General features: G+C 39.0%; 1 protein-coding gene across 1 annotated transcript in view; it reads left to right on the top strand.

Moving 5' to 3' along the window:
• Window positions 1-21,090, top strand: part of LOC107687536 (double-stranded RNA-specific editase B2-like) — a 177,251-nt gene that overhangs the window by 98,019 nt on the left and 58,142 nt on the right. Inside the window, exons 2-3 of the mRNA XM_016484913.1 lie at window positions 12,259-12,345; window positions 12,970-13,796. Coding sequence (XP_016340399.1) covers window positions 12,259-12,345; window positions 12,970-13,796 — 914 coding nt within the window. The remainder of the gene's footprint in view (window positions 1-12,258; window positions 12,346-12,969; window positions 13,797-21,090) is intronic.

Here is a 21,090-nt window from a genome sequence, read left to right as displayed (position 1 = left end):
ATATTTCCCACACCTGATGACCCATATACAGAATCAATCATTCATTAGAGAATATAACCACTGCGCTTTTAGCATTTACTATTATTACATCCTTCAGCCTCACTACTCAAACAGATGCCATTTATTCATCCTTGTATAATGCCACAAATGAAAGCAAGTGCATGCTGATACCTTTAGCATTGTTAAAGCGATCGTTCACCCATTGTCTGATATTCTTTTATGTGCTGTTCTTGTCTCTCTTTCTTCATGAAACACATAAGAAGCAGTTTAGAAGAATATGCATGCTGTTCTTTTCAGTCAAATGAAAAACATTCGGTGACCAGGGGCTGTCAAGCTGTAAAAAATGACTAAACGCAGCATAAGAGTATCATAAACATATTCTAAATGAGTCATGCACTACATTCCTAGTCTTCTGAGGTCGTATGGTGGGCATATATTGCAGGTTTGACATCAGTGATAACACAGGTTTTTACGATGTGCCACGTTTGAATATGCAGAAATGTGAATAAGACTAACATGTAAGACATATTCCAGTCATCACTAAGACATTTGTATATTTCCTGTGTCGTCGTATCAATGATTCTGGCCTTTGATTAATGCATTAGGGTTTTTTTTGTTTTTTTTTAAAGGAAGCAGATTTATTTCAGTGAATGCCATCGCAATTTCAGATCTGCAATAACTTCTCATTTACCTGGTCTTTTCCTTTCCACATCTAGTTTTTCTTCAAGTATTGTACAAGCACATTGAAAAGATCATTTTCCATACCTCTCTTAATGTCTTTTTTTTTTTTTCTTTGTACGTCATGAAAAGTAAAACTACATATTTAGCAGTATAGCACATTTGTCATGTTAAAAGGTTATGTTTAAGCTAAAACATTTTCTATTGGAAAAAAAACAAGGTCAGTTAATTTGTAAACTGTTTCTTTACAGTACACAGAGAAAGAAAAAAAAAACTTAAAGATTAGTTGTTGTTTATTTCCGACATATACAGCGCAACTTCGCTCACGCCGACCCGAGTTCGATTCCCGTCTTGAGGTCCTATGCCCGCTCCCCTCTCTCTACCCAATACTTTCCTGTCATCTCTCCACTGTCCTGTCTAAATGATAAAGGAATAAAAAACCCAAAAAATATAACTTAAAAAAAAAAACGATTAGAGTTTTTTCTCATTAGATTTAATGGGATTTGTATGTAATATAATTTAGAGTAAAATGAGTAAACAACATGAGTGTATACATAATTTACAGATATATGTTTTTTTTAAGTATGTCATGTTAAAATTACAGTGGCCTCCCGTAATTTGAAAGTCTCAAAGTATCAACATCAAACACTTCTTTTAATTGACTCAGAAACGCACTTAACGCACTGCATGCGATTGGAAATGGGATATTATGAACTGTCAGATTGCATTTATCGCAATTTTGCTCTGGGATTTGGAAAAGCAATGGAAAACAGGAGCTGGGCTGGAGAGAGGCAGTAAAGGGCTGAGCGAGCCACCGTTTAAAGACTTTATCTCTGCCCTAAACACACACACACACACACACACACGTATAAACACACTCACAGTCAATGATTTTGTCATCCGATATGCAGCAGTATTGCAGTTTTCATTCTTTAAACATTCTGTGTCTTTTAATGGTTGAAAATGGGCTGTAAAGAGGTCAGGCGTCTTCTCTGAGCATATTAATAGTAGCCATTATGAAATTAATCTGATCAGAGCATGAACCGGCTTATTTTTAAAGTGTCTCTAATATCGCAGAAGCCTTCTCTCTTGTTGTCTAGCTAAACTGGGCTATTGCACTGTGGGAATGATGTGCAGGAGGCTCCTTTATGAAGTACTTTTGGTTTTTGTTTTCTCTGTTTTTCCCCCTTTCATTTTCTCCACTCAGAGGGCCGTCACTGAGCAGGTCCCTGGCGACTGGCGTCTGAAACTTATGACTAGCCATGTCTACAGACATCACGGCGCAACCAAAGCATGGCAGAATGACAGATCGTGCCTTCAATATGCACTGACAAACAAATTAGTGAGAAGATGCTTTGCGCTGCATAACAGATGTGGTGGGTGCCGTGGTACGGAACAGCCTACAGAAAAAAAAAACGAAAGAACCGCGCCCCATCTGGACCAGTGCGGGCCCAGCGGCCCACTCATTCCAGCCCCAACGAAAGAGACGGGACACGGCGGAATTATTGCACACGCGATAATGACAGACGTGAATGTATGAGGGAGTTTCGTCAGCTTTGGGCGCGTTAGTCCCTGTGGACCTTTAGAAAAAATAATAAACACTTTTCACACTCTCACCAGTCTATTATAAATGTCCAATGGTGCATATGCAAATATCACAAGAGAATTCTGTCATTGTTTATTTATTTATTTTTTAAAACAATGGCAGAATTCATTTTTTCTGAATCAACACGTCATTTCCATCCCATCACATATGTCGTATTGGATTTGATGGCATTCTGTGATGGAAATTATTCCAAACATATTTGGAATAAAATGGCCAAATCGTTTGTCTTACTAAGGCTGATTTCATCACAATTTATTTATCCTAAATGCATTAATTCTAAAAATGTAACCTTAAGTAAATAAGTTAAAATGTCATACTTTTTAAATATGAATAATGTTTACACATTAAAAATTCTATTAAGCTTATTTTACTCTTTGTTTGGTGTTTTGTAATAATTCATATATTGGGGTTTTTTATCTTATTTTAAGATATACAGTTTGGATCAATGGTAAATATTAAAATCCATATGGATTTTAAATTATTATGGATTAAAACTGACAAAAAAAATTAATGTAGAAACAATTTTTACTCAAAAATTGCTTGTAAATTTCACAAAGTTACGAAGAAATGGTAAGTAACACATTGAATTAAATGTGAAATTTTGAAGGAGAAAGTTTATTTCGGTTTTAAAGGAATAGTTCACCCAAAAATGAAAATCATCCCATAATTTATTCACCCTCAAGCCATCTTACGGTAGGTGTATACTGTATGCCTTTCTTCTTAGACGAATACAGTTGGAGTTATATTGAATAATATCCTGGCTCTTCCCAGTGATGTAATGGCAGTAAATGGTGCCCAAGTTTTTTGAAGCTCCAAAAAGCACATCCATCCATCATAAAAGTAATCCATACAACTCCAGTGTGTTAATGAATGCCTTCTGAAGTGAAGCGATGGTTTTTGTAAGAAAAATTTACATATTTAAAACTTTACAATCCAAGTGTGCACATCCAGCAGGCCAAAAGCTCAATGTGAGTGCTCAACCACAAACAATGTCAGACAGGAAGAGCAAAATTGGCACACCACAGCTCCAAAATTAGGAAAAAATATTTGTTCTTACCACAGGTGACGTTTCAGCCTACAAGCTCTTCATCAGACATATTTATATTTAAAACTAGGGCTGTCAATAGATTACAAATTTTAATCGGATTAATCACACCCTTTTTCCGTGATTAATCGCGATTAATCACACACTTCATGAAATTAAGCATAGACCATTTATCTTGTTTCAAATGGTTATTTTGTCATCATTTGCTATATTCAGCAAAGTAAACCAAAAGATTGAAGGGTGATTCTCAAAAATCTGTATTTTCTGCAAGTTTTTTCAAGATAAATTTAGATATCTTTCCAAAAAAGGACTCCAAAAGAACTCCTAAAGGAAACTCCAAAAGGACACTACCGTATAACTAAACACAGCAACATAAACATGACAAATCAAAACATTATCGCGAATGTGTGTGGAAACACCGTGAATGTACGGAAATGTCTGTGCCTGTGCATAAATACAATGTGTGATCAGTGCGTCAAGAGCTCTCATACACGCATTTATTATAACGGACTCACACGTGCTTACAGTACTGTACGACTCCTGTGCGCCACCGCAATCGTCTTTACCTTGATTGCAGTCTTCATCCATCAAAACTTTACTTGCGAGACTGGTTAACCAGTCGAGAAAACGTAGTTTGCGTCTCATCTGGCCATACAGCGGTGAGATGTGTTGACAATCCGTTCAGTCTGTACTTCACACAGCGCGACGTGTGAGAGCTTGCGCTCTTCAGAGACAATCACAGAATATGACAGAGCTCGTGTTTCCAGTGTTTCAGCGAAACACACTGGAATGAATAATTCACTTAAAACGCAACGCGAGTCTCTGTTCTCTCTGCAATCTCTGATGTAATCAGCCTGGTTTCTTTTATATTAGCGCTGTTTTGGATGGATTGTTTGAATGCATTCGCTTACTGGATCATTGGACTGAAAACTATCCCGGAGTTTAGCAGCTTAAAATTATCTGATCGCAAGCAGAGAAGCAACAGTAATTTTGTGTTAACTGCGTTAAATTATTTTAACGCGTTAAGGATTGTAAAATAATATTAATTAATAATTAATTAAAAAGGAATGTAAAATTAAGCATGCGTTAACGCGTTAACGTTGACAGCCCTATTTAAAGCTTTTATAAACTATTTTATTCATGTTTAAAATTTCTAAACTATTATCACTGGCTTCCAGTAACTGGCGTACGTATGTTCATGAGAAAGTCAAGTGATGACGTATGACATAGGAAGCAGGTGTAGCAGAAGCTAAAGTGAGAATTGACGCCTCTCTTTGGAGTGAGTTGTGAAAAGAAGTGAGTCATTTTGACTGTTCATACTCATCAGTTTTTTTGTTTTCTTTTCTTTTTTGGACTGTGAAACAATGGCCCAGGCCGGTGTTGCCACCTTGTGGACAAAAAATTTCTGCACAAAAATTTGAAAGCCGCATGTACGAGCTGAGTGTGCAGTTGTAGTATCTGGCTGTGTGCATAAAGTTTGTGTAAATATGCTGGTGATTAAATTTACACATGCTCACTGTACGCATAACCTAGCATACATGTAATAACTGAGAGATACTTTGGGCTTAACAAACACTCTAGGGGGAGGGAAATTTCTGTCGCTCTGCTCCACTCACATACCCTGTTCCAGACCGTATTTCAGCCTGTGCTGCGAAATCATTAAAGGAAAAATGAACTGCCCAAATTTAGTCAGAATTATATGTAATAATTGCAATTACTGAATCAACGTTTCATTTGATAATTTTTTTTTTTTTTTGTACATTTCTACTTTTTGTTAACTTTATACTTGTACGATTTTCGGCTTGTCCTCCTTGAGCTTCATAGAAGTCGTAGCTCTTGGTTAACTTTTCGCTGAACTTTTCAGTCAGAGTAGGCTTGAGGGCATTTCATGTGTGTGGATGTGTCTATGTCTAGCGATAGAAATTATAGAAGGATACCAATTTCATTCTCCCTAGCACTCCCTGAATGAATCCTAGACACCTTCTGATGAAGCTGCCTGCGGCGTGGAGACTCAATCAGTCTCATCTTGCCCTGACTGGCCATGCCGTAACGACCATCCAGGGTTGAGGACCGGACAAATAAATCACGTGCATGCACTCTGTCTCTGTTTGTGTGATTTGTCCAAAGTGCACACACACAGCAGTGAACACACACACACCGTGAACACACACCCGGGGAGCAGTTGGGGGTTCGGTGCCTTGCTCAAGGGCACCTCAGTCGTGGTATTGAAGGTGGGAGAGAGCGCTGTACATTCACTCCCCCCACCTACAATCCCTGCCGGTACAAGACTCGAACCCACAACCTTTGGGTTACGAGTCCGACTCTCTAACCATTAGGCCTCTAACCTTTGGGTTACGAGTCCGACTCTCTAACCATTAGGCCACGACTTTCACCTAATAATGTCAGATCGCACATCATTACAACAACACTTACCATATTATCGCAGAAGATACTGTATATCGCACACACCAGCCTCGACTTGAGTGGAAAATGAAATCATCCGCGGTTGTGCGTGCACTTGTTTGCAAATGAGCAAAGGTGTTTTTAGGAGTCTAAACTTTCAAGCGCCAGACCACTGATTCGTCAAACTTGCTTTCCTGCAGTCCGTGTTCTTCTGACTTTATTTTGTAGTAAGTAACGAATATGCTTCGGGGAAATGGATCTGAGTAAAAGTATACATTTAATTAGGAAATGTAGTGGAGTAAAAGTAAAAGTTGGCTGAAATTTAAAAATTCAAGTAAAGTACAGATCCTCCCAAAAAATACGTAAGTACTGTAATGAAGTATTATTACTTCATTACATTACACCACTGGGCACTGGGAATTTTATCGTCATGATTAAATTATGTATTGGGTAATAATATTGCCATTATTGCATATATGTTGGGATGTGATTTTTCAATGTAAACAGTCAAAACAGTTTTATTTTTATTATACTATTTACACATTTATGAGCATGTAACCCATCCCCTGCCCCTAAACCTACCATTTGTCAATAAAACACAAGATATAACAGGCAGATACAGCTACAGTCATAATTTATTCAAAAAATATTTATATTCCAAGTCTTCCAAGGCAAAACGATTGATTTGTGAGAGGAATAGCCTAGACACGTTCGCCGTCTCAGTCCGCCGTAAAGCTCATCCTGTGTGTGCAGTCTGTGCACAAATTCAAAAAATGCCGCCAGAAGAAGTGTTACGTCAGCCTTGGTTGTGAAATGTCATTGGCTCTTGTGTGTCTCGTGACCAATTGTGTCATGCCATGGGAGTAATTTTCAGCATCATTACTCCAGTCGTTAGTGTCACATGGTCCTTCAGAAATCATTCTAATACGCTGATTTGCAGCTCAAGAAACATTTCTTATTATTATCAAATAGAATAAATCAAACAGAAAAAATAAAATATAATTTTTTACAATGTTTTTACTGTCACTTTTGATCAATTTAATCCATCCATGCTGACTAAAGGTATTAATTTCTTTCTTTTTTTTTTAAATCTTACTGGCCCCAAACATTTGAACAGTTGCATACTAAATCTGACGCGTACCAACTTTTACGAACTCTGATCTTTTGCCCACCCTGACCAATCACTGATCCTCACTCCCACCGGTTCCCTCCTCTTCCATTGTGACACATAATGCCAATAAGCACAAAAGCTGATCTCATAACATTAATTTAATCTTGTGTTGGATGGCTTGTCTGTGCCCACAGCTGTTGTGGGAAGGCGATTAGGATTGGTGCCCGCGGACAGTGGCATTAGCAGCAGCTAGCATGCTAAACCTCTGTCCCTGGAATGGAAAACAGTAACACATGTAAAGCAGATGGCTGGTGCACTATGTCTTCTGTTGGCACTAATCAGGTGTTAAATATCACTACGTCTGCTCACTCGGCCTGATCCTGGAACCCACGACGCTCACGCTTTTGTGTTGGCATGTGCTGGTATGCTGTGAAGAATAGGAGTTCTGCATCCATTTTTTGGGCCAAACAGCTGAGTCGTGAATGACTTATCACTCTGGAACCGCACAACATGACGTCAAAACGCCAATGGATAAAGCCACAGAGTCTCGAGCATTTAACTACTGACTGTCCTGAGCTGTTACATTGTACTACTGTTAAATTGTACATGTACTATCCTATAGTAAGGAAAATTTGCTTTTTTACCTTTAGTTTTTACATTAGGTTTTATTAGGTGTGTATAGATAGATAGATAGATATACATTTTATTGTCTTTATTTCATTTATTTTGTCTTTGATAAAATAATTCAATATTTTATTAATAGAATAATGTTAAAATATTTAATATATATAATATACTGAACAAAATTATAAACGCAACACTTTTGTTTTTGCCCCCATTTTTCATGAGCTGAACTCAAAGATCTAAGACTTTTTCTATGTACACAAAAGGCCTATTTCTCTCAAATATTGTTCACAAATCTGTCTAAATCTGTGTTAGTGAGCACTTCTCCTTTGCCGAGATAATCCATCCACCTCAGAGTTCAGCTCATGAAAAATGGGGGCAAAAACAAAAGTGTTGCGTTTATAATTTTGTTCAGTGTATTTAACATACAGTTTAACTAACTATATGAATGTAAAATAATCATATTCCCTCTAAGGGGCCTCAGCAAACTTTTAAGGGACCACTATTACTAAAAAATCATTATTACTATATTAAATTAATTTTACATTTAACACACAAACACACACACACACTCACACACACAATCAATATGTAAATTGAAATCACATTTATTTTTTTCCCCTCAATAACTGAAGTTTTTAACATAAAAATCACAAAATTAATCATGGTTAATGCATTTAATATATCAATATTCCCAGTTTTTCTTCATTAAAAAGGGTTTAAAAACAAGCAGCTTTGCTATAATTACAGCAGAAATACCAGAAATTATAGTCTGGAATTATTGTTTTGAACAAAAAAGGGGCCGTCGAGTCAAAAAGGATGAGAACCATTGTTTTAAAACTCTTGTTATTTGCTTCATTTGTGATTTTTAGGTTGTAGTTTTTCCTAATGTGGATGTCACAGGTTGTCTCCAAAGAAAGATTTTGTCAGATATAGCTAACTTTTTGGGACAAATTTGTCTTCAAACTTTAGCTAAGTAAGTCCAAATACACACACACACACCCACATAGATGGTTAGCACACACAAAAGGTGTCTCTGCCCAGCTCCAGCTGAGCGGTCTGACAGAAATCCGATTCCTAGCGTGATGGCGAGACAATGCGGCCTCCCTCATTTGCCACTTCACCAGTGTTTAATCGGTGGTCTCCTAGACCGAAAGAGTGATTGAAAGAAAGGAAGAGAAGAGAGATAAAGAGAGGGAGAGAGAGTCAATGATTTCTCCACTGCCTTTTTGAATAGAGTCTCTAGTGTCTCATCTGACCTGACGGTTATGAGGGCCATGGGAAGATGTGATTGGCTCATTACCTCTGCTCGCTCCTGATAGCCGAGGAGGGTGCACCAAAGCCCCTCTCGTCTTCTGAATTTACACCGTTTCTCTCTTCGTCTCTGTCTCCTGACAACATGGCAGTCTGCCAGGCCTCTGGTTCTGACCTGACATTTGCTGTTTTCTTTGGTTCAGAGGAGCGATGTCAAAAGTACTTTGGTACCAAGACGATGCTAAAAAATTACCACATATATTATGATACCAGTCGAGAAATACTAGAAAGCTACATTCTATTGTTTGTTATATATCATGGTATAATATGTTAATATGTAAGTTAGTTAAGTCAAGCCATCACAGCCATCAGTCCAGTCTTTAGTGTCACATGATCCTTCAGAAATCATTCTAATATGACGGTACTCAATTATTAATAATTATTACTGGTGCTTAGTTATTAACAAAGTTCTTAACCCAAACTTTTGAATGGTAGCGTATCACAGTTTAAAAAAAAAAAAGTAATAATAATAAATTAAGCAATTAAGAAAAAGCATCAAAACTGTTTTCAACATTGATAATATATTTAAATGACATTAATAAATATTAAAATTATTTCTGAAGAATAAATATTTCACAATATTACTGTTTGTACTATACTTTTCATCAAATAAATGCAGCCTTGGTGAGACTTATTTCAAAAACATCAAAAAATCCAAACTTTTGACCAGTAGTATATTTATTAATATTTAACTTCGTACGAGTGTCTTGAATAACATACTAGTTTTTGAAATTGGTAGCAAGAATGGTGATATTTCGACTCCTGAAATCTTGGTCTCATGACAGCCGTAGTTCAGAGAGAATAATGATTCGTCCTTCCTCAACGTGGCAGCAGTAATGGATTGGTTTTAAGAGCTCCAGCTAGTTGCTCATATTGTTTGGCTTCACAGACAGGCGAGTCAAAGTGCTTGAGGGTGACATGACGAAACATCCAGCGGTGACAACTGACTGAGCATGATTCCAGCGATTGTGTCTGAGGTGATGTGTGTTGCCTGTCTTTTGTTTCTGTTGCTGATCTCTTTCGTTCACTTCAAAAAGTGTGTGTATACTGTATAATTCATTTGTAACCTCTCTTTTTATGTGTAACTGAAATTAGAATTTAAACTGACACCATGTCATTGACCCGTACCATTTATAGTAGCTGTGTATTTCGTCCAAATGCAGTACTTTACTGAGCTGTACACTGTACTCTCGTTCTCATTTGTGAGATGAACAGACTTCACATTTAATTTCCTGTAGGCCCCCTTTGATTCTTGGTGTCACGTCAGCCATGTAACCTTCAATGGCTCTGTAGTGATGGCAAAGCTCTGCGCTTGTTAGATACCACTGAACTTCGAGAGACCTCCATATCATCACTCTATGAGTATGAGAGTCTGTATCAGCACTTTTGTGATTGGTTGATGACAGTGATAGCACCTCCCATCACTTATTCATGCCCTGTTCTCCTCAGCCATCATTCAGGAAGTGACACACAGGAAGCGTACAATGCAGTTACCGTATCTTCCCTGCTATGTGCTGACGTTCAGCACTTTGGTTGTGCTATATGTGACCTATAAATCCTCCACACTTCTGATGGGAGGGAGAGAGAATCTCTTGACCACTGCTTGGGAAAGCAAAATAATTGGATTCCTGCTCCTTATCACACTCAACACATTACGAGTTGTCAAAATTCCCTGCTGCCAGGACTTGGTCACGTTTCAGTCAAGCAAGAGGGATTTCATATGGCTGGCTGATAGGTGAGACTTTTTAGATTGTGTTATTGCCAGTCACTGGGGGCAGTAGTGTCCGACACGTGTCTTAGACTCTCACGTGACGATGCTTGGTGGACGTTACTGTATTGACCTTTTTGTCTTATTGTATTGCAGCTTGTTGCTATTACAAAACCGCACTCTCTATCATTTAAGTGGCTTCAATTCATTCTACGTGCAGTAAGTGGGGGAATTGTTTTTGTTTCTTTGCTATAATGTGGAGTTGACAGCAAACCTTTCCTGACCCTTGCAAACAGATTCGCTTAAGTGAGTAATTGAAACCCCGGCCACAAAATGATAAAGTAGATTTTCTGAAAAAATATGTGACATACTGAGTGCCATGTTTTCCCATGTCTCTCAGATTGTCTGCAATCTAGGTATGATTGGGGCCCCCAGGGGCCTCCACAGGCTGTCCTGAGTCGAAAGGGCTCATCCCCTATTCAGGTGATAATCAGATGCCTAGATTTGCCCTCTAGGGTCCTTTGAGGCCCCAAACAGGATTTATGTACACTGCCTTGTCAAAATGACTAATTACCAAATTTCTATCATATTCTGGCAATAGATAGGTCTGGGCCCCCAATATGCCTCTATACACTGTCCTGAGTCAAAATAGGTCACTCCTATTTTTCTACAAAAATCTGGATATGGCAGGATTTCTGTATACTACCCTCAGTCAGAATGACCCACCCCAATGTTTCTGGTACTTGGGGCCCCCAAGTACCTCTGTACACTTCCTGGGGTCAAAAGAGCTCACTCCCATGTTTCTACATAAATCAGGTGGCAAGATAGATCTGGGGCCCCCAAGTGCCTTTGTACATTACCACCGGTCAAAAGAGCTCACTCCCATGTTAAAATCACAAAAATCAGATGTCTACATATGGGGCCCCATGCAGAGTCTCAGTACATTACCCTGAGGCAAAATGACCCGCCCTGATGTTTCTGCAAAAATCAGGTGCCAAGATATGGCTGGGGCCCATACAGGATCTCTGTTCACTACCCTCAGTCAAAATGACCCACTCCTATGTTTCTATAACATTCTGGTGCTTAACTAGGTCTGGGGTCCCTTTGTACACTACCCCTAGTCAAAAGAGCTTACTCCAGTGTTTCTATAAATAAGCAGATGCCTAGATATGACTGGGGTCCCAACGCTGGATCTCTGTACACTACCCTTAGTCAAAATGATGCACACCCATTTCACTTCTTTGTTCACTCAGTGTCCCTCTTCTATACACACATAAAACCTCTGCTTCTTTTTTTTCTTTTTTTTTTTTGTCTTCCCATTAAAATTATTGATCATTAGGGGATGTTGAGAAAGGTGGGATGTAATTATGAGTCCAGGCAGCTTTGTCAATTCCCCACAGTCTGGGTTGAGCCCAGCAGAGATCCTAATAGGAACCTGCAGTGTTAACAACACACACACTCACATGGATATAGAGGGAAAAGAGGGCTGTGAAAACAATTTGGTTTATCGCCAACTCAACTAGAAACTCAGTTTCCACCACCGCTAAGACCAAAAGCATAATCTATATAAGTATGCAAGCACTGAGGCATTGCAACTGTGTAATCCCATTGTACATACTTAGTGTTTTCATTTGATTAGCACAGAATGTATTTCAGGCTGAAGAATCACTCCATCTTTTTATTTATAACTTTGTAAGAAATAAGCATCTATGTACAAATCATAGTATGTGATGTATTTACACAAACATTCTTTTCCTTTTACCTTTCAGAGAAACTGAACATGTTGTCTGCACTGATCGCCCCCTACAAGTACATGAGCCCAGCAGCCAATTGCACAGAAGACGAGGACACATTGAGTCAGTATGCATAATCACTAACACAAACCCTTTCATGAAATTAAAACATTAAATTAGATTTGAACATATGCAATATACAGTATGCTAGAAGAGTTGGAGACAGGCAGCACTACAAAAACAACATTTTGGTCCTTTCTCACAATTTAGGCTTGCATCCATGTGTTGAAGTTTATTTTCACAGATGCATTTCATTTGGTTCCATCACAACACAGTTGGGGTGTGAAATAGAGGCTTTAATGTGTGATCAGACTTTCACACACTGAAATCTCATAACCGTCTGCTCTCCTGCATTACAAAAGGGCATCTCCTTTGCATTGTATATGGGGAGACGATTTGTACCCACTTTAAGTATAGACTCCAAGCCAGTTTTGTGGGAGATTACGGAGCGATTTGCCAGATAATGCCCCATTTTAGAGGATTTGTCTTCGGGTTTTTGCAACAGTTAAGTAGAGGAGGCTTTTCTCATATGGAACTGTTGCTTTGGGGATGGTAATGGCAGTTTTTAATATCAACTTGTATATGACTTTTATCAGGTCATGTGAGATTATGAGCAGAATGGAGAAGAAGATGGCACTCATTGAGTGCCTTGATCATAATAACATGTCATTTCTGCTTCCAACCTAGGCACCAGTAGTACTGAGGTCAAGGAGAACCGTAACACGGGAAATTTGGAAGATTGCGCTATTGTTCCATCAGACTGCCAAACACTCTTCCTGTCCGATGCGCCCAGGGATGGGGCATCTGGCTTCAAGCGAAAGCGACCTTTAGAGGAAGACAATAACGGACACTTGCGCAAATTGCGTCTGTACTGCAAGAAACTGGCATGGTCTGATGCACCAAAGAACGCTCTGGTCCAGTTGAACGAGCTGAGACCGGGTCTACAGTATCTGATGGTCTCTCAGACAGGACCAGTGCACGCGCCTCTCTTTTCCATCGCCGTGGAAGTTAACGGACTGACGTTTGAGGGCACCGGCCCTACGAAGAAAAAGGCTAAGATGAAGGCAGCCGAGATGGCCCTGAAGTCCTTCATCCAGTTTCCCAATGCCTCGCAAGCTCACTTGGCCATGGGCGGCCTGAGCAACCCCGCGGCCGACTTCACCTCGGACCAGGCCGACTTCCCAGACACGCTGTTCAAAGGCTTCGAGCCTGACGGCTGCCGCTCTGCCGAGAGCGAGTTACTGTCTAGCGCCCTCCGTTTGCGCCACACACTGGACTTGATGGTGGTGCAGGCCAGGCAAGGAGATCCCTGCCTCCCCCCACCTCCGGTAACCACCACCCAGCCCAGCCCGGTCGTCCTGCTCAATGACCTGCGGCCCGGCCTGCGATACGCCTGCCTGTCGGAGCGTGTTCAGGGCAAACAGGCACACCGCAGCTTCGTCATGGCCGTTCGAGTGGATGGCAGGATATTCGAGGGCTCAGGTCGCACTTTTTCTCTCCCCAAGTATGCACATGTATATGAGTGTATGTCAGCATCAGCTCTCCTGTGTGTGTGTTTCTTGTGCTGTATTAGTATTCAGCCCCTTCCTGCACAGAGCCGACAGGGAGAATGTTGTCTTTCCTCTCCTACTACAGCAGCCAAACAACCTGCACATGTTTGCCGGAGAGAAACTTCTCCTTTCTCCTGCTCGCCACGCTCTTTAAAAGGATTTATAAGAGGATTTGCCTCACTAGTTTAGTTCCAGAAATGCACTTCCTTGTGGAAATTCTTGAAAGTCAGACTACGGCGTTGGCTGTTGAGTCTCTTAGAAATGATGACAGAAACATGCACATGTAATTAGAAAGGTTCCTTCGGTTCCATCACAGAATCATCCAGCATCATCTGGCCGGTGGAACGAGCGTTTGTGCATGCGTGTTTGAGCTTGTATGACGATTTCTCAGTAGTCTGGAGATCTGAGGGTAGGATAGCGCTCAAACCACTGCCTGTAGGTGTCTTCCTGTGCCGCAGGGCCCTGCTGATAGCAACCGCTGCCAGCTCTGCCGCTGTCACACTGCTCTCAAGACCTGAGATTTTTCTCTTTCTTTCTGAAGCAACTTCCTTTAACAACATTCATTGCAGCAACTAGTAGCAGCAGCTTTTCTATAACGAAATATGAAGAGTTCATTTGCAAAAACCGATAACTCCATTTTTTTTTTTTTTTCAGAAATCACGTTTTTTTATTGCGCATTCCAGTTAATATCAGTCAAACTGCAGTTGGGTTGTTTTGATTAAGTAATAATAACAAACAAATACAGGTAATTCACAAAATTAAAGTTCATTGAAAGTTGTTGTGAAAGTGAAAGAATGTTTTTTTACATAGTAAAAGTTTGTTTTATAGCAAAAGCAGATCACTCAAACAGTCGTTTTTTGGCAAAAGCAGATAACTCCACATTTTATGTTTTAGAGTTAAAAAAAACACTCGTTTAATCTTTGTGATCTCCTCAGATGACAATGTAGATGCCTGACAACCGTTGTTGTTGTTGTGATCATAAACTGTATGGATGTGATTACATGCAATACTGCTTTTGAAAGATTCCGTGAAAACGTCTCAGCTTTTATTTTCCTTTTTCGCCCTGAAGAAGATATCACAGGTTCATCAAGTGGAAATCAGTTTTTTTTTTTTTTAAGTGGCGTTTATCGGTTTTTGCAAATGAACTGTTCATATCATTTCTGCCTAAAACCCAGTCTTCTGAAAATTGTATCCACATTTTTAACACTTATTTACAGATTATTTTGGTATTTCTTTCAAGGTTTCATTTTAAAGAAAAAATATTGCTTGATAATAATAATTACAAATGTTATTCAATTTAAGAGTAAATCTGACAATAGCATACCACCTCGAAATCAAAATAAAGAAAAAAATATTTATTCTAATTATTTAAATTACTTCATTACAGTGATTAGAATATAATTAGAATTGCAATGAATGAATTAATAAATATAATTTATAAAATATATCGAACAGACACAGAAAGATTAATAAACGTATGGAATCACTCTGAAGAATGAATTCTGATTTTTACATTTAAGGCATTTTTGCCCAAACCTCTTGTAAACTTAGATAAACAACCCAGATGCAAACACATTACATTTATGAGGATTTGAGGGGAAATTTAGAATCAAATTTGAGCTTTTAAGGCTGTATTGAAACAAACAAGCTGTAAAGAAAGAAAGCGATCAACAAAGAGTGGCAGAAAGAGTGAGTGAGATAAGGTTCACCTTTGGAGTGGAATAGAAGGACAGGGAGACTCCGGTGGGTGGAAGGCATTTCTGGCACAGATGGAATATTCCGTAGTAAGAGCCGACCATAGCAGTGTGATGCCCCAGGCAAATATGAACAATAACTCGCAGGCTACCCTTCTCCACCACCTCTTAAATGAAAAATGTAACCGTCATCCAGGCTGCATGCCTTGTTGCCCACATCCCTATGCCTCTTCACATCTCTAAATAATGGCACACTCACACACATGCACACACACTCCCTGCAGGGATTTACCAGCATGCTCTGTGAAAGTCAATATAACACTGAAGCAGTAATATGAGATCCAGGTACGAAGCAAGACTTATTAAGTCACCCCAAAATATCCATCAATCATGGGATCATAGTCCCCCCAGTGCTTTCCTAACTTCATTCCTAGTTAAAAGGATGCATAGGAAATTTACAAAGCCATGCCCTGTGCGTACCTTCTCACCCGAACGCTTTGTCTGCATGCTTCACGTTTTCATCACCATTCCTGTAGTTTCAGAAGTATAAATGCAGGGCAAACTGATTTGGCATCAGGAGTCTGCCCACATTATAAGGTAGAATGATTGCAGTGCATGGTTAGGTTGATTGGCCACTTAATCTCTCAGTGCAGTCACAAATATCTGCAGCGTTGCCAAGTCAACGCACAGACCCTGCTAAGACAGGAAAAATAAAAGAGACTGCAGGTCCTGACCGTGCCACTAGTATAGATAACCTTGGACCACAGAGTATTTGACTGAAGAAATTACCTCAGCATACTGCTAAATATCAATAACTGCCTAATCATGAGTGAGGTGAGATGGTTGGACTTCCAGTTGCAGCCGATATTTAAAAGGAAAGGCTTACAGGAATGAAAAAGAAACCCACTTGGAAAAGTGGGTGTTTGAGGGAGATTCAGAAAGGTGAGGGATATAAGAAGGCAGGGTCAAGAGGAAGAGGGAGTCTTAAAAGGCGGAGTCAGATGGGGGTGGAATAAGGGAGTGATAAAGGGTGGAGTAAGCAAAGTAAAGGGGTAGGGCTGCAACAAACAATTGTTTTGATAATCGATTAATCTAACTATTATTATTTAATAGTAGTAATACTATTCAATTATTTGATTGATTGTTCAGCTTTTTCAATTAGTTAAAATATTGAGTTAAACATATTCTAGCAAATAAATATAATAAGGTAATCACTTCAGCTTTTGAAAATCATATTACTACTATGTAATTACAATTATTATACAATTTATTTTTTACAATACAAATACATATAATTGGCACAAAAAATGTGATGACAGACAAGAGAGACGTTCTTGATTTAACCCTAATGCTTGATTTAAGGCTATCTATTGCACAAAGTGCTATATAAATAAATGTGACGTGACTGGACTTTAGAGTACTGAGCTGCAGAACTTGTGTAGTCATCCACATCGCTATAATCGCTACAACCTCACACTGGTCAAACTGCGTTACTGCAGGCTCTTACATTAGGTCATATGAGATCGAAGGACTACTTGACGACAAAAATATTTCTCGAAAAATTTTTATTGTCACCGTTATTTTTATCGTTTCACCCCTAGTAAGGGGAGTATTAAACCGCAAGGTCTGGAAAGGGAGGGGGAATATTGCAGAATATGTAAAGGGAGAAATGGGGAAGAGTCAAAGAGTGAGGTCAGAATGAGATAAAGTGTTAAAGGGTGTGGTCAGAAGAGGAGAGAATGATGGAGGGTGTTATGAAGAGGTCAAAATGAAGGGGACCGATAAATAGTAAGGTCAGATGGGGAGGGAATTGTAAAGTGTGAGGTCAGAATGAGGGCGAATGTCAAAGAGTGGGATCAAAATGAGGGGAGGAAGGTGAAAGGGCGGGGTCAGGAAAAAGGGGAGTGTTAATGGGTGGGTTCAGAACGGAGGAGTCTTAAAAGGTGGGGTCACAATTTGGGAAATGGTAAGCGGTGGGGTCAGATTGAGGGGGTGTTAAAAATAGGTGGAAATGAGGGGAATGGTAAGGGGTCCTCACCATTTATATTAAGGGGTGGAGTCAGAATGAGGGGCAGTATCAGGGCAGAATGAAGAAGTGTGTTAAAATGACGGGGAGTGATAAATAGTGAGGTCAGATGGGGGAGGGAATTCTAAAGAGTGTGGTCAGAATGAGGGAGAATGTAAAAGACTGGAATCAGAATGAGGGGAGGCGTGTTAATGGGCGGGGTCAGAATGATGGGTGGAGACAGATTGAGAAGAGTGGAAAATCGAGATCAGTGTTAAAGAGCGGGGTCAACTCTTTGATGAGATTTGCTGCTTGCAGTGAAGTGTTAAGTGTAGAGTCATAATAAGGGCAATGTTAAAGGGTGAGGTCAGAATGAGGGTCAGCAAATGAGGGGTTGTTAAAAGGTGGAGTCATAAAGAGTATTAAAAGGCGGGGTCAGAGAGGGAGAGATCAGGTGTGATTGGCAGTGTTGGACAGGAATGTTGCCTTTAAAGATCAGAAATAGGGAAGCAATCATTGTGGAATGATAGAGAGAAGTGAAGTTTTGCATGGAAATAATGGAGGGAAAATAATGGTAGGAATTCAGAGGCGAATATGAAGAAACTGAGATGGTCAGGTTCAATTTACTTAATAATATGCTCAACATCACTGGCAGGTATTTAGCATGGAAAATGAGACAATAAAAACTATCATCATTATATTAGCCAATTTGCTTTTCTGTTTTATTGCATTACTATGCACCAGAAATAATCATATACAGAACAATAACACCTAAACCAAAGAGGATGCATGATATTTTATGATTTCGTCTGGTAGGTTTCTCAGGACTTTGGGTTTTCTCATTGAGAAACGACAACATGTAGGTGTCTCGCTTTCTGCTTCTGTGAATTATGCCACACTTTTGATATATGGATGCAGAAAGTATGCATGGACTTTGACTAATCTAGCATGGTAATTTCCCCAGCAGAGTGAATTAAGACTGTTTTCATACACGTGAAGGTGACCTTGTCCACCAGCCTCCCATTTTGTGATTATTTTGTCCCTCTCTCTCTCTCTCTCTCTCTCTCTCTCTCGCTGTTTTTAACCCTCTGACTTAATCACACCAGATATAAACAACCCTCCAGCAGCCATGAAGCAAAAATCATTAATTAAGACTGCCACAAAAAATTAGAGATGGCAGGATGGTAAGAGAGCTAGAGTGAATACAGATTGCAAAGTGTGAAACAGACATTATGAGCATAATTGATTAACATTATCAGCGCCTACTAGAGGATCTCCACATCACAGGCGCTGTTTATTTTTTTAAATATTGTTAATAAAGAATATAAAGAGTATTATTTAAATCTATCACATAAGGTCATTGTCATTAGCTGTTGATTAAGTTCATCAACATTAGCTCAGCCTGATAGCTAAAAATAACAATGAGGAGGTTTTTGCAGTACGTCAAATTTATTGCAAGCATCAACAAGTCAAAAGTCTAGCACAGTTATCTTTTCTAAACTTTTTGAATAAAGCACCCCTTCAGCTTCTGAGGCCTTGTAGGATAGAAGTGTCCATTGGATTTACGCTTCCGAACCTGTATTTTTCGTCAACTGCTTTGCATCACGGCCACATTACAACCTCAGGTGTGCATTAATCCATTGTCAATTATTCCTTAATCGATTCTTACAAATTTGGATATTACATCTGTGCAGTATTTGAAGAGTGATTGGCGGGCCGCTCAAACAAACAGAGCAATGTTGTGATAGCGTTGCAAGAGCTGTAGTGTTTACAGTCTACAGTGAAACCACCTGCAGATGTCTACATTAAACTGGATTAGTAAAAATCCCACCAGCTTTAAGTGCATTTTCCTCTTTGCTTGTCTTTCTATGATAACGTTTTGAAATATAATAGGAGCACTTTACACCCAAAAGGTTATCATTATCAGGAACTGTCTCATCCCTATGCAAAATATGACCTATAAAAATCTTTTCCATTCTTTCAGCACAAACACACCCATGCTGCAGTGCAATCCCATGACTTTTTATTTAAAGCATAGAGATGCCTTTTTTTTTTCCTCTCTCTGTTTTTGTGGCGAGAACTATTAGATATATGATACACTATTAAATGACCTAAAATTAACCTAGAAAAGGTATTTCAAACACATCAAAACAAAACAGTTGTCATTTGTCTGCGTCAGTCAGCGCAGTGTGAATTGGCCTTTAATATGATGATTTTGGTAGATGATGTGAATACAGTTGTTTTTAGTTATAAACACATTTTAATTATCAAAAAAAGTATTCGGCTGTGTCCTGCATTTTGCAGGCACCTACGTTACTGCAAGATAAATATTGTAGGCTTGACTGCAGTTGTTGAGTTATTTTGAGTTATTTTAAGCAAAAAATAAAAATCTGAAAATATTTTTTGTTAATTTATAGGAAATATAGACCAATTTGGAGTAGACGTCACAGTTAGGCTACGTCACTTGCAGCTGCACATGCATAGTGGTTGCAGAAAAACACTGGTAACAAGTGGAAGGAAATGGATAAAATTAATGGAATAAGAGAAAACAAAATTGTGCCTTTGGATGTCAGAATCGGAATGAAAATCATTTTTATAGAATACTGTCGTCAAAGACGCCATTTGAAGCAAAACGCAGACATTTAAACTGACAGACTATGGATGAAAACTGCTATGATTACTCTACTTTTAAAGCATAAATTTGATTTAAACAATAGCTCTAATACTCCCATATGGCGTTAATAGGGAACGTATTGTATTAGCCCTACAGTTACAGCATGAAATATTATTTAAACCTATTACTATTAACATTTTACATAACATTCATGTATTTTATCTCACAATTCTGACTTTTTTTCCCTCATAAATGCAAGTTTATATCTCCTAGTTCGGACTTCATAACTCGATTTAAAGGGGTCATATGATGTTGCTAAAATAACATTATTTTGTGTTTTTGGTGTAATGCAATGTGTTTATGCGATTTTAAGGTTAAAAAAACACATTTTCCACATAATGTACATTATTGTTTCTCCTCTATGCCCCGCCTTTCTGAAACGTGTCGATTTTTACAAAGCTCATCGGTCTGAAAAGCGAGGTGTGCTCTGATTGGCCAGCTATCCAGTGTGTCCAGTTGTGATTGGCTGAATACCTCAAGCGTGTGACGGAAATGTTACGCCCCTTACCATAACGTAAGAATAGTTCCAAACAAAGATCACACAGCACTGTTTTGCTTCTCTGAGCAATGGATGGTGTTTACTTATTGAATGAATCAGCTTTTTGAACGAATCGGTCGAATAAATTATTCAGTGATTCACTCATTAACAGAGTTAAATGCTTTGCTCCTGAATGAATCAGTCGTTTGAATGAATCGGTTGAATCTCAGTGACTCTCATTGACAGTCACCTGCTGCCACCTACTGGCGGTTTTAATTTTAACATTTCGACTATTTTTTTCATGTTTTAAATCATTTCAAATATCAGTTTTGAACGTTTTATGTTAAAAACAAAACATTATTTATCCATCTGTAACTGCAGGTTAAATGCATCCATGTCCCCTCTGA

The sequence above is a fragment of the Sinocyclocheilus anshuiensis genome, unplaced genomic scaffold (genome assembly GCF_001515605.1).
Source record: "Sinocyclocheilus anshuiensis isolate Anshui unplaced genomic scaffold, SAMN03320099.WGS_v1.1 scaffold870, whole genome shotgun sequence".
Classification (NCBI taxonomy): Eukaryota; Metazoa; Chordata; class Actinopteri; order Cypriniformes; family Cyprinidae; genus Sinocyclocheilus; species Sinocyclocheilus anshuiensis.
Note: the sequence above shows the minus strand (reverse complement) of the source record. Positions and strands in the feature narration are given on the sequence as shown.